This window comes from Phocoena sinus, chromosome 6 (genome assembly GCF_008692025.1).
Source record: "Phocoena sinus isolate mPhoSin1 chromosome 6, mPhoSin1.pri, whole genome shotgun sequence".
Lineage (NCBI taxonomy): Eukaryota > Metazoa > Chordata > Mammalia > Artiodactyla > Phocoenidae > Phocoena > Phocoena sinus.
In genome coordinates this window covers 52,048,340-52,067,173 of record NC_045768.1, presented here as the reverse complement: position 1 = coordinate 52,067,173, position 18,834 = coordinate 52,048,340, and the positions used below count along the sequence as shown (strand labels likewise).

At 44.9% G+C, this 18,834-nt stretch overlaps 1 protein-coding gene across 11 annotated transcripts in view; it reads right to left on the bottom strand.

Annotated features, from left to right (window-relative positions):
- Positions 1-18,834, bottom strand: part of KANK1 (KN motif and ankyrin repeat domains 1) — a 212,680-nt gene that overhangs the window by 23,755 nt on the left and 170,091 nt on the right. For 6 of the 11 annotated variants that reach the window (XM_032634663.1, XM_032634662.1, XM_032634664.1 and 3 more), the window contains one exon: positions 1,667-4,321. In XM_032634663.1, the coding sequence (XP_032490554.1) occupies positions 1,667-4,321 (2,655 nt within the window). Of the gene's footprint in view, positions 1-1,666; positions 4,322-6,145; positions 6,263-18,834 lie in introns of those variants that run through there. The other 5 variants (XM_032634666.1, XM_032634667.1, XM_032634670.1 and 2 more) reach the window with 2 other exon arrangements.

Here is an 18,834-nt window from a genome sequence, read left to right as displayed (position 1 = left end):
CACGTTTCCACATAAAATTAAATTTAATGCACACTACACCAATCATTTGAAGCACTTTAATTCATTTTATGTGTAGCACTGGGCCAGAGGAGAGAGTGTGTTTCTTTAGTACTTCCCAAACCTCAGCTACACTTTGGCACATCAACAAAAGAAACCACACTGGACGTGCTAGCAGCACCACCCCCAGGACGACAAAGGCCACCCTGTGCTCACTGAGAGCCAGGGATGAACACACTGACAACCTTACAGGATGGATGCCCTTTGACTGCCCATTTCACAAGGAAGTATAAAGAAGGATGACTTTCCTTCCCCAGGTCATGCTGCTTTGTGACAGCTCGAGAGCCAGGAATGGAACCCAGTGGTAGGATGATAATATGTACTATCAGAACCACATGCAGCTGACAACAGGGGAACTTATTTTAGTGAGGCTCACAGGGAAATAGCATGTCACCAAATCTTCCAGGGTAATTTCTCCATTATTAGCTTCAATTTAAGGAAGAGCCAGGGCCTTCCCTGGTGGCGCAGCAGTTAAGAATCCACCTGTCAATGCAGGGGACACGGATTCGAGCCGTGGTCCGGGAAGACCCCACATGCCACGAAGCAACTAGGCCCATGCGCCACAACTACTGAGCCTGAGCTCTAGAACCCGTGAGCCACAACTACTGAAGCCCACGTGCCACAACTACCGAAGCCCGCACACCTAGAGCCTATGCTGCGCAACAAGAGAAGCCACCGCAACGAGAAGCCCACGCACCACAACGAAGAGCAGCCCCCGCTCGCCGCAACTAGAGAAAGCCCACGCTCAGCAAAGAAGACCCAATGCACCGAAAAATAAATAAATAAATTTATTAAAAGAAAAAAGAAAAGCCGGGGTGAGCAGGAATCCCAATGAATAAGGGAAAGTATGAGAAAGACAAAAATGTAAGCACCTAACACAATGAACAGTGGGAAAGGCCTCCCTTGTCTCAGGGTTCTGGCTCAGGGGCTCCTTGTCAGAGAGGCCTTCCTGGACCACGCCATCCCCAACTGCCCTCACCTCTCTGCCACCACTCACTGTTTCTCTAAGTGGAGTTCCTTCCTTCATAGCACGTACCACCTCCTGACATATTTAGGTATATTGTTTATTGCCTGTGCCCCCAACTGGAAATGTAAGCACCATGAAAACAAGAGCCTATGTTTGAAACAAAGCAGGTATGTAATCATTATTTGTTGAACTGATACATGAATTAATGGAATCTCTGTCCCCTCATAAAAAGTTTTAATTAAAAACACTTCATACCAGTATTTTTTCATTGATCATACACTGGTAATTGTGGATACAAACAGGGCAGGACTCTTTTTCAGGCCACCCTGTATAAAATGAGCAAGTACATAACGGAAAGGCATCTAGCAAACCAGCAGCCCCCCAAGACAGCCCCTAAGCCAGCCAACACTAGTATGCTTTTCTTCTTCTAGCCTTAATGAAACTATCAGATAATGAGAATCAGCAGAGCTGCTTATGGATTTAGATTCTTGGTTTTCATTCTACCCATTACCATTCTGAAGCTTTCTCCATGGTTCCAAAAAATAGCTCCACCAGGCGAAAAAAAAAAAAAATCCCTACCTCCTGGATTTCCACTGTCCCCCATCCTCTCTCACTCCCAGGACCCTCAGGAGCACCACCTACCTGTGACCTTACCCAGGCTGGTTTTCAGGAAGTCAGGCCTCAGCTCTTCAGCGCTTGCAGACTTCACGACAGAGTTGATTGACGATAAGGCGTTGATGAGCTGGGAGTTGAGGGAGCCAATCTGTGAGTGAGGTTCCCCAAAAGCTTCTGCCAGTTCACTGTAGTTCTCAGCCAGCAGCGCCTGCTGCTCTGCCAGCAGCTTCTGGACACGCTCAATGTAGTGATCCAAGCCTGTCACCATTCTGGACGGAGCCTGGGGCTGGGGGCTCTCCACGAACTCTCCTACGGGCTCGTCCCCAACCCCTACACTCCTCCGACTGCCGGTCGGCCCCACTGTCAACTGCGGAGGGCCACAAGCTATGGTCCTCATTTTCAGACCAACCAGACAGTTGTCGTTAATACTGATGTGCCCCACGCCTGACTCTTTGGTCTTCACAGAGGATGGCCTGTCGAACCCAGAGGCGCCGGAGAGCACCGTTCCAACTCCGACGGACCGCATCTTAGCGGAGCTGACGTCCTTGACGCGGCCTTCTCCGACCGCCACAGTCCGCATCTCCACAGTCCAGGTGCTGGTGTGCTTGTCCATGGTGCTGAGGGAAGTGTTGGTGCAGGACTCTGTGAGGGTAGCTGTCTCGGTGTTGGTGAACTGGGACACCTGTTCTAGAACCGTGCTGCTGTGCTGGCTCGTGGTTCGAGGCACTGCCATGACAGCAGCTTCCACCTGGCTGACGGCCTCCGTGTTCACACTCCGGGAGATGCACTCCCTTGGGGAACGGACGATCACATCGACAGAGCAATCTCCACAGCCGATGGAGCGGACTTCTTTGAGATTCAGGTTGGTCTTGAGGAGTGTCAGGTCGCTCACAGACTCCTCCGTGTTGCTGCCTGTTTCACAGACGCTGATGTCCACACCCACGCTCTTGTCACACGTCCCCACAGACCGCCCAGTACATCGGTCATGCATTTCCACCCTTTCCTTAACAATCCACCAATTCATGGGCAGCTCAGGCCCCACCATTTTATTCTCACGATCAGGCTGGCAGGAGATGCCTACGCTATTTGTCTGCACACAGGTCCCGACACAGGTGTCAACCACGTCCACGTGACTGCCAGCTATTTGGTCTCTTGTGGGTATCACTGCCTCCACCACCTTGCTGAAAACGAGCGGCTGGGCCATCATAGCTTTGTCAACTTTTTTTCTCGAGCCAGCAGCTTGCAGCTCTTGCTTGAGTTTAGTCATCTCCCGGTCATGGGTGGTTTCTTTAAGCTGTACTTCCAGGCGATAGATCTTTTCCTTTAAGGCTTCTATGGTCTGCTGTTGCAGCTCAATTTCTTTGTCAGCTTCAGTAGTCACTCCAAGCATGGCTTCTGTCACGCTGACCCCAGAATTCCTCGTCGCGGTGACCGTGCCTACAGCAACATCCTTACAGGACCTGGCGCCCCTGTGGTGCACGACAATGCTGTCCATGTTCTCATCAGCACCCACAGCCACAGACTGGCACTCTCGAGGCCGACACTTCCCGTTCTCCCTGAGCTCTGAGGAGGCCTCAGAGCTGCTGTCCTGGATCTTCTGCTCCAGGGCCTGCATGTCTGCTGTGAGCTGCCGGAATTCCTTTATCCTCTGGGTGCTCTGCTCCGCCCCCTCCATTTCTCCCTCCTCATAGTCAATGTATAATTCCCCGCCACTTCTCTGGGTCCTGGAGAGGTGTTCCAGCTGGGATGCGTTCCCAGCACTGTAGGACCTCTTTCTCACACCACAGACATCGTTCTGGGATGCAGCTCTGTGGTCTTTCAGCTGTGAAGCCAACTGCCTTTTCTCCTCTTGCAAGACAGAGATCTTCACCTGGAGCACAGGGATGGTTCGCACCTGCTCTTCTAGCTCTTTCAGGCGTTTCAGGGCAATGGCCATCTGCTCACGGATGTGCTGCAGGTGCACGGGGCTCACGTTGGTCACCGGAGTGGAGATCCCTGAGCTCAGAGGGCTGTGGCGGATGGAACTCCCCATGGAAGAGGTGGTGGCAGCAGCTGGGGCATAGCCACCATAATCCCCGTTGCCTTGGTATCCATTCTGATGCTGCTGCATGGCGGGATTGTGGTTTCCAGAACCCATAAATGAGGAGAGGGAGCTCGTGGAGCCCACGCCTCCAAAACTGGCCAGCCTGGGCCTTCGGAACTCACCAGGTGCCACCTGCATGGTGACTCTCTCCTGTTCGAGTCTTCTCCGGGTCTCCATCAGTGTCTTGGTGACATGAAGGTTGTGCTTTGGGAGTTGCGGGGATGGTGGTGGCAGCTGTCGGCTTTCTGGGATGGTAAGAAAAGTGGGTGAGGTCTCCAGAGGGGCAGGTGGCCTTGGGACTGGAGCTGATGTAACTTCACTTTGGGCTAACTGCTTGTTGCCATCACTGCTGGAGGATGAGAGGGACTCGGTGGAAGTCCACACACCTTGATGGCCAGGTGCGGCCCTGGTTTCTGGGCGTGGCACAGATGGCTTCCGCCTCTTCTGGATGTTCACTTTCTTGATGGTGTTTCCTTTCTGTATGTCATCTACGTATTTGAGGAAATCTAAGTCTAGTTGATAACCATAGGGGGTCTCCACAAAATAAGGACCTTTTTGTCCCCTGTCATGATCTCCATTCAGAACATCATCTGCTTTTCCTAAGAGAGAAAGAAGAAACTATTATAACGCCACGTAATACTCATAATGGTAAAAACTAACATTTGTCATATGTTGCAGTGTGGTAAGCTAGTATGATTTAAGAGTTGACAAATCTATGCTCTAACCCTGAATCTACAGCTTATCAACTGGGTGAGAGAGTTAACAAACTTCTCAGAACTTCAGTTTCCCCCTGAGTAAAAATGCAAACAAGTATTTAAATCATAAGGTTGTTAAAAGAATGTAATGAGAAAATGATTTTTAAGAGCCAAGCACACAGTAAGTCCTTACTAAATACTCGATTTTTTAAAAAAGAATGCATTAAAAAGACTGGAAAGCATTTTCAAGTTGATCATTTCTTTTGCCGTCTACAGTCCCTTTGGAGTATAGACAGCAGTCGTTATGATGCCTATTTTACAAAGTGTACTCTGAGGCACAAAAAGTGAGAAGTCTTAAAGTAACAGACCAAGTCAGTTCAGATCCAGGAAGCCTGGACCTGAGTTCTCCCACCTACTACTCTTTTGCAGACCATACAGCCTTTCTAACTGGCGGCCAGCGTACCCCAGTGCCTGACCACCCCCACAAGGTCACAATTTGCCTTGACACCTTCCTTGCAGAGAAAGCGGGGACACAGGGGACACTGAGTGATTAACTCCAGCAGCATGGGGGCAAGAACAGTTGGAGGACAGACTTCACTTTACCTATGTTGTGTGTCTTCCCATTTAAAAACAAAACCAAACCCCAAATGTGTTTTCCTCTTTGACTTCTTTTGGACAAAACATTCACTATTCCAAGAATACCTTGTTTTGCATTTGTGATGGATCCAAACAGATGCAAAGGAGAATGAAAATAAGGACAAACCTATACTCCAAACACTGGATCGTGTGGCATTTGATAAATGCTACTTCTGGCTAAACCATTTAGAAAAGGAAACAGGAATCTTTCAAGGCACAGACCTTGCTGCTGACCTGAGCTACGCATTTCAAACTGAAAACCAAGGCCATTTTTGTTTAAATTGCAGGATTAAGTAATGTGTTTTCCTAGAGTCATAATACCAAGATCTGCATTTGAGAGCTATGGGAAGGATCCCAAAGTGATGAGTAAAAATGCAAGCCATCTGTACCCCTGCCCTTCTCCTTGGGTGTAAAAGCCCACCTAACTGCTGTCAAGGTCCAGGTACTTCCAGCAATTTGGACTCAGCAGTCCAAATTCCCACCCTTGACAGTGCTGAATGTAACACCCGACAGTGTGAAAGCTCTGAGTAAACCTTTTACCTCCACTCCCCCGCTTCCCTCTGAAACGCTGGAAAGCAAAGTACAGAAAAGAAAAATGCCAAGAAGAGGAATAAAAAGGTTATGTTCTCTTCGTGTCCTCATTTAAAACAACATTAAATTGTTCTGGCTGTTAGAATCTGGCCATTAGATTTCAGTTTTAAACCACGTGGAAAAAGGATTCTATTTGAAAGAGGTGTTCAACACCAATCATTTTCTAGCCTAAGGAAGGGTAAGCTGATGGGGAGCTCTGCGCCCGGAAACTTGTGCTCAGGCTAACAGAACGTGTCTTCTTTCCTTTTTAACTTCACAAAGGACAACATGCTCACTCAAAGTATGCAGCCAGACCTGTTTCCAGTGCTGTCTGAAATTCCATCAGCAAAGAAAAACGGCAGGCTTGGGTGTCAGACAGATCTCACCGCACGCGTTGATTCTAAGCTGGGCCGGCCTAGACCCTCCAGGCCGGGTGCCCGCTGCCGCCCGCCCCGCTCCCGGGCCGGCGGGGACTGCGCCCCGGGGGAGGCCCTGTCGCCCGCCCGCTGGCCGCACACCTACCGGGCGCCCGCTGCGCTCCCGCCGGCCCGCCGCCCGCACTCCAGCTCGGGGGCCCAGGCTCTCCACCCCGTCAGCGCAGGAGGGTGGACACTGGGGGAACTCGGCCGGCGGACCGGGCGCACACGCCATAGGCCGGGTCCTCACCAATGAGGTCGCAGCGGCTCGCCGACCCCACCCCCGGGCGCCCTCAGCTACTCGGCGGCCCCCGCTTTCTGAATGCAAACAGGAAGCCCGGAGCTTTTGAAAACGTGTGTTCTTCTGGCCAGTTTTGCCAGGAGTCAAAAGAAAGCCAGCAGTTTCAATGTCTCCACAGAGAGGCTCTGTCTTTGCCGCACAGGTCCCTTCTTCATGAAAGAGTGTGTGTTCTGGTGTGGAAACCGGCGGCCTCGGCCCTGGGCCACCTGAGGAAGCCGGAGGCACAATGGGCCCCACTGTTCTCTGTGGGTTCCGAGAGCACCCGCCGCGGCATGGGTTCCAGAGCGGGCGGGCGGAAAGCTTCCCAGCGCTCGGCTCAGGACAGGGATCAAGGAGTTATCCTTTAACAGTCATCTCCACTGTGCCTTTGCCACGAGTGAAGGTTTCTTAGAAAATAAAATAAATAAAATAAAATAACTTTTTAAAAGCCACTTTGCTTGTTAAAAAAAATCACTATGCTGTTACACCTATATATAATATTGTACACTACTACAATATTGTAAAGCAATTATACTACAAAAAAAAAAGAACGCGATGAGGAATACAAAAAAAGAATGTTATGTACGGACCATCTAAAGTAAAAAAAGTCACTCATATCTCACCATCTAGTGGCAATTGTTAGTATTTTGGTATAGCGCTTAGGTTTTTCTGTGTATGTCTTTTTAACATCGTTAATTTTCCCACTTAGGCATTTTCATTAGGAAAGGTTAATTTTCACTGATTTCTCCTCAAAAACTTTTTTAATGCACTAACGTCAGGATTAAAAAAAAAAGCACATCCCATTTTTCAGCGAAATTCAACTGGCCCATCTTTAGTTATTTCTGAAGTTCACAAAAGGCACAGGTCATGCTGAATTATCTCTAAATGAACTTCAGACTTCTAAATCTGGGAATCAGGAGAGGTTAGAATTTAACCACGTTAAGCTTGATCAGACTGTTCTAAGGACTTGTAATCCAAATTTCATTCTCCAGCAACTAAAAAGCATGATGTATTCTCAAGGTGTTATTTTCCCAAACAGTTGTCCACGGTACAAATTATTCTACCATTAAATAAAGACACCTAGTGTCATGATTATTTTATCTTCTGCTTTCTAGTGTACCTTTACATACATTAACACAAATACAGCACTTATATGCCCTGATTGATTTACCAACTTTTTCATATATGTTTGTCTTGTCTCTCAGTACTAGACTGTAAGTATCTTGAGAGCAACAAATTTAATTTTTAAAAGTTCTTTCTTTGCTCTCCCTTCCAACCACACACATGAATTAACAAGATGCTGGGGACTAAGATGTTTTATAATGTTTACTGAAGGAATAACTGCATATACAGTATAGCAGAGAACCTTTAGAAAGGTTTAGAAAAACATCTAAATACTTTGTACTCTGAAGTTGCTTGTTCTATATTAGTGTTAAGGACATTTCTTACATGATGCTGTTTCAGTGATTAGGTTGTGGAATCATGGTGACTTTAACGTTGCTCTTACAAATTTTTACAACGCATAGGCATTTATCTTCTAAAAAAATATGATTACAAGAAGTCACTGTTTTGAAGCAAGAGGAATGTATCGAAATAAACTCCAAGAAAGCTCATTTGACAGAGGGATGTATGGGGCAGCCATAGCAAAGATAACTAGATGTTCCTCAGTATGTGTTACCTCGTTCTTCTACACTAATAGGACTCTCTTTGTTCAGCTGGTCAAATATAAACACTATATTTCCCTAGCCTCCTTTGCTGTTAGTATGGCCATAAGCAGATATGTCATGTAGCAACTCCCAAAAGCCTCCCCTAAAAGACACAGGAATTGTTCTCTGACAGCCTTTCTCTTTGTTCCTTCCTCCATCCTGCGGCCTGGAATGCAGATGTGACAACTGGAACAATAGCACTGCTAGCTTGGACTATGAGATCATACTTAGGAATGGAGGAACAAGGTGCTAGAAGGAACCTGGGTCTCTAAGAGCTTTGTGGATCAGAGCACTACACTACTCCTGGAAAGCCTACCTCTACACATTTATGTGTAAGATAAACTTTTATTTTGTTTAGCTATTGTTTGTTTGGGGTCTCTGTTACTTAGAGCTAAACTGAACTCTAATGGATACAGTACTCTCTCCTCAGTGTCTTCTCCCTCTCACAAAAAAAAAAAAAAATTAAGACCAGATCTTGAAAAGAAAAATGTTTAATGATAAACTGGGGGAGATGTTACATTAAAACATTTTCATCACAAAAAATTTGATAAATTCAAGAATAATTAAGGATGTGTAAAAAAAACAACAGTTAAAAAAAAAAATCTCTGAATGGGTTATAAAGGAGACCCTTAACTTCCTAAAAAGCCTTTTTGGACGAACAGAGCTATGCCTGCTTATACAAAGCCAAAAACCACTGGCTGTTATCTGCAACTGGAATCCGGAAAGTAACAGCTTCTAACGAAATAGTCTGGAATCAGAGGGCTGTCCCTGGTGTTTACAAGAATTTTCTGAATGTCTGGAAATCCAGTGGTAGAGATTGCTCCTGGCACCACCTCTACCTTCATTATATAGCATTTATTGAAAGCTTAATTGGGTGCAGAAAATGGTCCTATTCAATGGAAAGAGTAGGAGGAAGGATTTATAAGAAATAAAATGAGGTACAGTCTAGCTGTGAGATAAATGCCAAACACCCTAAACATAACACTAAGTTAGGTCAGTTACAAAGGTATATTATCAACAAGCACAATCTGATGATGTATGAATAAATGATCAAAACAGAATGGAGTTAACCAGGAGATGAGTTCTGAAGACAAGGTAAGTGATGACAGAGTAAAATGGAAAGACAGGTAGGTGGTGGAGAAGAGCCAGGCAGCTCAAGGAAAGACGAGGCTAGAAGAGAGGGGGGTGACCAAGTACAGAAGAGGACACCACACTGGGTCCCGGAGCAGGGGAATCTCATCCATTTAGTCACTGATAGACTGCATACTGGGCCCTGTGCTAGGGGGTTAAAAGGCTCAACAAGGATGGTCTTCATAGCTGTGTGTGGATTAAACTGAGATAGGGAAAGAGATTAAATTCAAGGGGACCAGTTAAAATGTTATAGTACCCAAGTGTGACGAGAGGACCAAATAAAAAAATGATTCATATATTTAACTTATATTTATAATCAATATTGATTAAAGAAAAACAATTTTGGTAACACCTCTCTCTCTTATTACTATTTTCCAGGTACTATTATTGTAGGAGCTGGGGACACAGTATGAACAAAGGAGACAAGGCCCTTGTTCTCACAAGGCTCACAGTCTAGTGGGAGGGGGGTAGGTAGTGCATAGAAAAATAAATAAATAAAAGGCAAGGCAGAAGTGAAGCGAAGAGGCGGAACCACCAGAATTTATATCTGTGTGCCAGGCTAAGTGGATGGGCTTCTACTAACAGTGCTCCACCTGGCTTCTCAGGTTGCCATCATCTCTGGGTCGACCAACTTCCTAGACACCAAGGGTCAGAGTCCCTCTTCCCTCTTCTCTCCCCCAACCCAGTTTGTGCAGTTAGCAATTTGGGGTAACCAAACACCAAATGTGAGAGCACCAACTAGAGACAACTCCCCAAGTCCAGACCAAATTCCCATGTGTTCAGAGAAAAGCTAAAATCAACAAACTGATGGTTAATTCTACTCTTTATTTATATGTTTGCTACCTGTAAAACTAGTGCTCTGTGACAAGGCAAGTGTATAGACTCAAGAACAATTTGAAATTTTCCTTGCAATTTTTCTGCATTAACAAAGTGCAATGGGGATATGGATATTTCAAAAGTCATTTCATTCAGATTCATAAAGCATTATATGGTTTTAACTTTTCAAGAAAGTAAACTTAATATCCAAACATTTGGTCTGGGAAAACATAAAAAGTAATGTACTGGCCAGGAGGTAGAAGATTAGAAGAAACTAGTCTGGGAGTACTAACCTGCTAGTAGTGTTTCTCAACTGGGGGTGATTTTGCCCCCAGGGGATATTTAGCAAATTCTGGAGACATTTTTGCTTGCCACAACTAGAAGAAGTGGTGCTACTGGCATCTAGTAGGTAGACGCCAGGAATGCTGCTAAACATCCTACAATGCTCAGGAGGGTCTTACCTTTCCCAACAAAGAATTATCCAGTCCAAAATGTCAATACAATGGGCCCTCTTTATCTGTGGAACCCACAGATACAGAGGGTCAACTGTACTACGTCATTTTACGTAAGGGGCTTGAGCATCCACGGATTTTGGTACCCCTGAGGGGTCCTGGAATCAATCCCCTGTGGATACTGAGTGCAGACTGTGGTGTTGAGGCTGACAGTACCTACGCTAAAGGCAGTGAGCAGAGTAAAAATTCACATATAGCAATTGAGAATCTGGCCATGTAAGCTGCGGTCTCGAAGTCTTCCTCTTCTCAGTGGAACCACACCATCATGCTTAAGTGACAGGGTAATAAAGATGCCATTTCTGAGCCAGAAACCACTAAATACTTTTCTACATACACCATCACAGTGAGCCATTCTTTACTATGAGCAAAAAAACACTGGAGGTTTCTGAAATAACGTGTCCCGGTGAACTTCTAAATGGACAAAACTTTGATATTACTACTCTATCTATTAATTAGGCTACAATGACTTCTTTGTTCTGGTTTCACTGCTGCAAACTCTAGGCCCAATTACTGACTAATGGTGCCGTGAAAAATAATTGCACCCATGTGCCAAGACTTCCACACACTATGTGTTTTCCTTCACCAGATAGATAGTCTACCTGACTATTGAAACTGAAGAACTCTGCTAATTCCCATTACCGTATTACCCCCTCTCACATGAAGCATGAAGTTTTTGCCTTAAGAGCTGAGTCGATCCCCTAGAAGCACATAATTAAACACAGATTCCCATACTTAAAAGCAGCAGAGGGTAAGCGTCCTGCTGTCTGAAGCAGTCAAAAAGATTCAACATCAGCTAAGGCTGAGAGGCAGGAGAGAAAAGCAGTAGGATCAGCTCAGAGATGAACTTTAAGAGAGAGAAGTTCTCATGAAGTTACTCAGAGTATGAAAGTAATTGAGCCAGCAAATCAACATTTCCCGGCATGGAGCAGGGGAAGAAGAAGACAGTGAAGTGGAACAGGTCCTTCTGGACAGGTTTAACTGGAAAGCTCTCCTGATGACACTGTCAGCGTTAAGACGGAGACCCAAGGAGCTTCTCGTACCAAATCTATTGAGAAATACCATTTGTTAGAGAACACACAAAGAAAAGGATAACAACGTGAGTGTTCCTCATTCTGTTTTCCAAGAATGTATGGCAGATGAGACTTTTTCTTGCTTTTTCATTTACCAAAGAGTTATTCCTATATCTGCTCTTTTCCCCTCCTAGCTAACAAATCCATCCGATCATTCATTCGAATGATGAGCACCTATTAGATGTTAGGGCCTGTTCTATAAAGCCTGAATCCCTGTCCCATGGAGTTTATACTACCTACCTGATTTCACCTAGACTTCTTTTCAGGTTGCAGCTGTTTTAAACAGCTACCCAAATGCTTTGTTCAAATAAAATGACAACATGAAGAAAAGCAAAGTGCATGCCAGAGTTCATGCGAAATACCAGGCCAACTGACACGTCGTACGTAGCATAACTCAATTTTACAGGCTTGGTTTGTTGACGTGGCTAAGTTATAATGTGTTTTTTTTCCTCATAATCCGAAACTCTTCATAACTCCTTCTGGCTTCTCCCCCTAAATAGTCAGATTTCGTCTCACAGCTGATCTTATCTCTGCTTTTGTAACCTGTCCCCACAGACATTAACCTGCACATTCTTCCACTGTCTCCCATCACTACTCCTCTTCATACTGGTCCCACATTCCAGGTCTACCTGTTCCCACACCCCAGAGAGGGAATTTGACCTAGGGAAGATGCAAACTGTCAGACTGAAAGATGGATTTATTCTTTCATTCAGTAACTATTTATTACGAACCTACCATGTGGCAAACACTGCTAGGGGCAAATCAAAATGGACAGAGAGCCTACCTGGGTAGAACTTGTGAACTATAGGAGACAGACCAAGGATGCATAAATAAAAGCAACTGTGAAAAGTGCTGTGAGAGTAGAAGACAGGATTATGCCAGGGCAGAGCAGGGATCCCACCTGGGCTGAGTGCAGGGAGTGTTCTGCCAGGGTGCTGTATTTGAGGAGTCCACTGGGCTAAGGGCGGGTGGGTGTTTGGCAGGGAGACTGGGATGGCAGAAATTCTAGGCAGAGAAAACAGCATATGTGAAACCTGCCACTTTTAGGAACTGAAAAGAGCTTTGCATGATAAAGAAAAGACGAACCGAGGCAGAGAAGGGACGAAGCCCCAATCACACAGGGCCCTGGGAGTCAGGTCTGTGGTTCTCAGGCGCATCAGGTAGCTGCTGAAGGGTCTAAACACGGGAGTGAAATGATGAGATTTGCATCTTAGCAAGGCTGATCTGGCTAGATGCTAGAGTATGTATTAAAATTCTCTTCGGCAGCCTCCATTAGGTTTTCCATGGACTGTTCAAGTCCCTGTGAATTTTTCTTGTGGTATTACAAATTCCTTTGCACTGTGTGAGTTTTACTTACTCAACTAGGTAAGTGCTAGCCATAGTGTTAAAACCACCAGAACTTAGAGCCTGCCTGCATTTGGCGGCAGCCTGTGGCCCACATCTTCCCCCCTAAACTATTCAAGAGGAAACTGAGAAGGCCTGACAAATCTCAGCTCCTCTGGGCAGAGCTAGAGACAGGAATCAGTCTTTGTACTCATCCTCTGGGGCTCTATCTAGGACCTCATTCTGCTAATAAAAAAGAAAATATTTTTCTTTAAACCAATGGATGACTCACTGCAGAGAAAAATGATGGGATTTCCTTTTGAGAAGTATGATAAATCTAATCTGGGAGGAACAGGGGTGGCACGAGTGAGGGCAGGAAGAAAGAAGAGAGGATATTTCAGGGAATGCAGGCTCTGATTTAGCACGTTGAGATGCAGAGCACAAACTTGCTCCATATTTGAAACTCGAATGGGCACAGCAGGCACTGAAAATCTCTGTGTAGCAAAGACAATGTTGACCCTGGCAGCCAGCAAGTGTCTTCGTGGAGGAGAGAGGGAAGAATGGGTGGCATGCTATTGCCAACCCATAGTGTGCTCCCAGCCCCAGCCCCTACTTCTCTGCCCATGCTGACCAAGGCCTGAGTTACCCAAGGGAAGGCTAAAGACAAAGGAGAGGGTCTGGGAGAATGTAAGCAATACACTCTGAAAATTCAAGACTTCTACCTACTACATGGTCTCTGACAAGCTGAACTTCAGATCGGCTTGCCTCTAGTCACCTGAGTGCTCTACCTGCCTGACAAGGATCTTGCGGCAGGTGACCCCTGTTGCCTGAGGTGCATACTCAGGCAACTCAGATAACAGGTGCTACCTACTAGTTATTAACCTCAAGTGTCAGCACACATCAGATGAGCTATTTAATAAGTGTCAGGGGTCTAGTTGGCTCCAAAACTCTCTTAGGTTCCACTGTCCAAATCTGGGATAATTTGGGCATCAAAATAATATGATTAATGATAGCAGCAGATTTCAATCCACTGAATAAATCAGGTATCTGTGAGTCCATAATGCTGTAAGAAATATATAATACAGTGCCAATTTATAGTTCAATAAAGAAAGAAAGAATCATGGAAACAGAAAATCACCATTTAACAACGATTATTAATAGTAGCTGACTCAGGCAGGAATCATCAACGGCTGCTAGGTCTAGTGTGTAGAGATTTCCTACTGAAGAACAGGATATTGGTGTGGCCTCAGAACGCCTCCCACAAAATACGTGTCAATCACAAAGAGAAAAATGGTGATGGTATGGTGCAGAAAGCTGACCAAGAACCACGTGGACCCGGTGATCAAGGCTACCAACACGTGCCCCTGAGGTCTGAGGTCATATTCTGAGAAGAGCACAGTTTCATTTCTGTTAGGTTTCCACCCGGAAGGCATGCCTGAATCTGGAAATGTTCATGGATCCTACCTGAAAGACATCCTACAGAAGGACAGGTCTCTCTTTTTTTTTAGGCTGCACCATGTGGCTTGTAGGATCTTAGTTCCCTGACCAGGGATCGAACCCAGGCCGCCGGCAGTTGAAGCGTGGAGTCCTCATCACTGGACCGCCAGGGAATTCCCAGGTCTCTATTTTTATTTTATTTTTTTAATAGGTCTTTATTGGAGTATAATTGCTTCACAATACTGTGTTAGTTTCTGTTGTACACCAAAGTGAATCAGCCACATGCATACACATGTCCCCATATCCCCTCCCTCTTTTTTTCTTTTAAACATCTTTATTGGAGCATAATTGCTTTACAATGGTGTGTTAGTTTCTGCTTTATAACAAAGTGAATCAGTTATACATATACATATGTTCCCATATCTCTTCCCTCTTGCGTCTCCCTCCCTCCCACCCTCCTATCCCACCCCCCTATCCCACCCCTCTAGGCGGTCACAAAGCACCGAGCTGATCTCCCTGTGCTATGCGGCTGCTTGCCACTAGCTATATACCTTACATTTGGTAGTGTATATATGTCCATGCCACTTTCTCACTTTGTCACAGCTTACCCTTCCCCCTCCCCATATCCTCAAGTCCATTCTCTAGTAGGTCTGTGTCTTTACTCCCATGTTACCCCTAGATACTTCATGACCTTTTTTTTTTTCTCTTAGATTCCATACATATGTTAGCATATGGTATTTGTTTTTCTCTTTCTGACTTACTTCACTCTGTATGACAGACTCTAGGTCCATCCACCTCACTACAAATAACTCAATTTCGTTTATTTTTATGGCTGAGTAATATTCCATTGTATATATGTGCCACATCTTCTTTATCCATTCATCTGTTGATGGACACTTAGGTTGCTTCCATGCCCTGGCTATTGTAAACAGAGCTGCAATGAACATTGTGGTACATGACTCTTTTTGAATTATGGTTTTCTCAGGGTATATGCCCAGTAGTGGGATTGCTGGGTCATATGGTAGTTCTATTTGTAGTTTTTTAAGGAACCTCCATACTGTTCTCCATAGTGGCTGTACTAATTCACATTCCCACCAGCGGTGCAAGAGTGTTCTCTTTTCTCCACACCCTCTCCAGCATTTATGGTTTCTAGATTTTTTGATGATGGCCATTCTGACTGGTGTGAGATGATAACTCATTGTAGTTTTGATATGCATTTCTCTAATGATTAATGATGTTGAGCATTCTTTCATGTGTTTGTTAGCAATCTGTATATCTTCTTTGGAGAAATGTCTATTTAGGTCTTCTGCCCATTTTTGGATTGGGTTGTTTTTTTGTTACTGAGCTGCATGAGCTGCTTGTAAATTTTGGAGATTGATCCTTTGTCAGTTGCTTCATTTGCAAATATTTTCTCCCATTCATACACCATGATCAAGTTGGGTTTATTCCAGGAATGCAAGGATTCTTCAATATACGCAAATCAATCAATGTGATACACCATATTAACAAATTGAAGGAGAAAAACCATACGATCATCTCAATAGATGCAGAGAAAGCTTTAGACAAAATTCAACACCCATTTATGATAAAAAAAAAACCTGCAGAAAGTCGGCATAGAGGGAACTTTCCTCAACATAATACAGGCCATATATGACAAACCCACAGCCAACACTGTCCTCAGTGGTGAAAAACTGAAACCATTTCCACAAAGATCAGGAACAAGACAAGGATGCCCACTCTCACCACTGTTATTCAACATAGTTTTGGAAGTTTTAGCCACAGCAATCAGATAAGAAAAAGAAATAAAAGGAATCCAAATCAGAAAAGAAGAAGTAAAGCTGTCACTGTTTGCAGACGACATGATACTATACGTAGAGAATCCTAAAGATGCTACCAGAAAACTACGAGAGCTAATGAATGAATTTGGTAAAGTAGCAGGATACAAAATTAATGCACAGAAATCCCCTCCCTCTTGAGTCTCCCTCCCACCCTCCCTATCCCACCCCTCTAGGTCATCGCAAAGCACCAAGCTGATCTCCCTGTGCTATGCGGCTGCTTCCCACTATCTATTTAACATTTGGTGGTGTATATAGGTCCACGCCACTCTCTCACTTTGCCCCAGCTTCCCACTCCCACCCTGTGTCCTCAAGTCTGTCCTCTAGGTCTGCATCTTTATTCCTGCCCTGAAACTAGGTTCATCAGTACTTTTTTTTTTTTTAGATTCCATATATATTTTTTTAAATCTGTCAAGGTCATCAAAGAAAGGAAAGGCTAAGAACTGTTTCAGGTTGAAGGCGATTAAAGAGACATGACAAATGCATGTCTTTATATACATACACACACACACACACAAGCACATATATACATGCAAAAAGACAGCAAATGTGGCAAAATATTAACCACTGGGGAATCTGAATCTGGAGAGTTCTTTTATAAATTTTCTCTAAGTTTGAAATTATTTCAAAATAAATTACATAGATATAGATGATAATAACCTCCTCTACTTGTGCCTCCAGTATCTTCGGGGTACATGAGAGCAGTCGGTGTGCGTCACCAGGGAGCACAGCCAACACTCTGCTGTTGCTCATATGCAACTTAAGCGGCCTGTTTTTATCAAGCCTAATGTCTCTGCTCTCCTATATTACATATTCTTTGTGGAATTTTACATTTGTTTGAGGTATCCCTGGAAACTTATAGAGCTCCTCAAATATTAATTTTGCAGATTGGTTGCCAGAAGCCCCATTATAGAAAATAAAGTCCAAAAGTTCCTTTCTGTTGCATTAAAAGTCTTCAACAATTTTGCCCCAATCCAGCACTTCCCAGTTTCCTCCCTCCGCCCACCACCCCCACCCCGAATCTCAACCAACCAAGCAACTTTAAGCCTATCTGCCTTTGCTCACTTTGTTCCCTCTACCTGGCATGCCCTTCCCCAGCTTCTTCCGTCTGTCAGAATTAGCTGCTTTCCCCTTAGGGGCCCAACCCAAATATCCCATCCTTTGTAGAGTCTTCCCTTATCCCTAACTGCTCTGTCCTGGAAAGAACTGGTCACCTTCTTCCCTCCATTCTCCTAGCCCTCTTTGCTAATGCGTACTGACCTGTGCTGTGACTGCCAGGCGCATGCCTGTCTTCCCCCAGCAGACTGCAGGTGTGCTGCGGGGCAGGAGCCAAGTAGTACTTTTCTATCTTTCAGTGCACAGCATGGTGCTTGGCACACAGCATGCTCGGTATTCGGTGAAATGAAATACCCCATGTCTAGGCATGTGCCAGTTACTTAAGTATGGTGGAGGAAGAGCTCTAGTGATTAAAATCAGGCACTCTGGGACCAGACTGCCTGGGTTCGAATCCTGCCACTGCCACTTTCCAGCCACTGGCAAGTCAGATTCTGTTCCAGCTGTATAATTGGGAAAATAGGAGACCTGCTTCAGTGTTTTTGTGGAGTACTTAGAGCTATGTCGGCAGACTACTATTATTATTTACTATTATTGGACCACCCTCTGTTGTTTGGTGAACCACATAGCCCTGGCATCCAGATAGTCCAGAACTCCTCTCCCTCCACCCTGTTTTTTCTCCCCCTACCCCACAAAGCTAGGGTTTGAGGTATTTGTGATGCTTTTCAAAATCGAGTTTGCTGTTCATGTGTATGTGTGTGCACACTAGGGCTCAGGGGAGTGGAGTATGGGTGCTGGTTAGGTATACAGGGAGCCCTAGTCCAGCATCAATTATGCATAGGAAGGAAGTAAAATGAAAAGTAAAAGCGGAAAAACTTCCCCAATCTTTAAAAGTATATTACGACCAAGTTAAGATATTTTCTTCTCACAATAAGAGGACAAAGGTAGGCACTAATTTTTATCAACAATCTCATTCTTCTATCTCTACTGAAGTCATAAGAGTACAGCATTCTTTAACACACTGTGCAGAGACGTGTGCTTTAGAACCACTGACTGCATTTCCATGCAGTCATCCAGAATGGCTTGCCTTAACTTGGGGGCGGGGGGCAGTATAATTTTTTCATAAAACAAGTACAGGAGCCATAAATACTTCCTAGTTCACAGACAAGCAATGGGCAAGGGTCTGGAATTGCACACTCAGTGACAAGGTTTGTACACATAAAATGAGGAGACTGGTGAAACTCGATGATTTCCAAAGGTTGCTTCCAGACCATGACCCTTTCACTATACTTCACACAAAATTCCATAACATCGCATGCTATGTGAGCAAGTGAAGGAAGAAATTAATTAGAGCAGTTGTCAGACTAGAGGAACTCATACAGAGCCCGGGGCCTTGCTCCCTGCCCACTCCATTGGGCAGCACTTTCCAGCTGCATGGTAACAAGTGGCACAACTTAACAATCCCCAAATGCAGCTTCCTTTTGCTGTATCATCAGTCCTATCCTGGGCAGGCCTTAGAAGTCCAGAAGCCAGGCTGCAGGTGAGCGGTGAGAGGGAAGAAAGTGGAAAGGGTTACAGTTCCAGGGAATGGAATGGGCGATGTGTTAATAAAGGACACATTGTAGTAAGGAG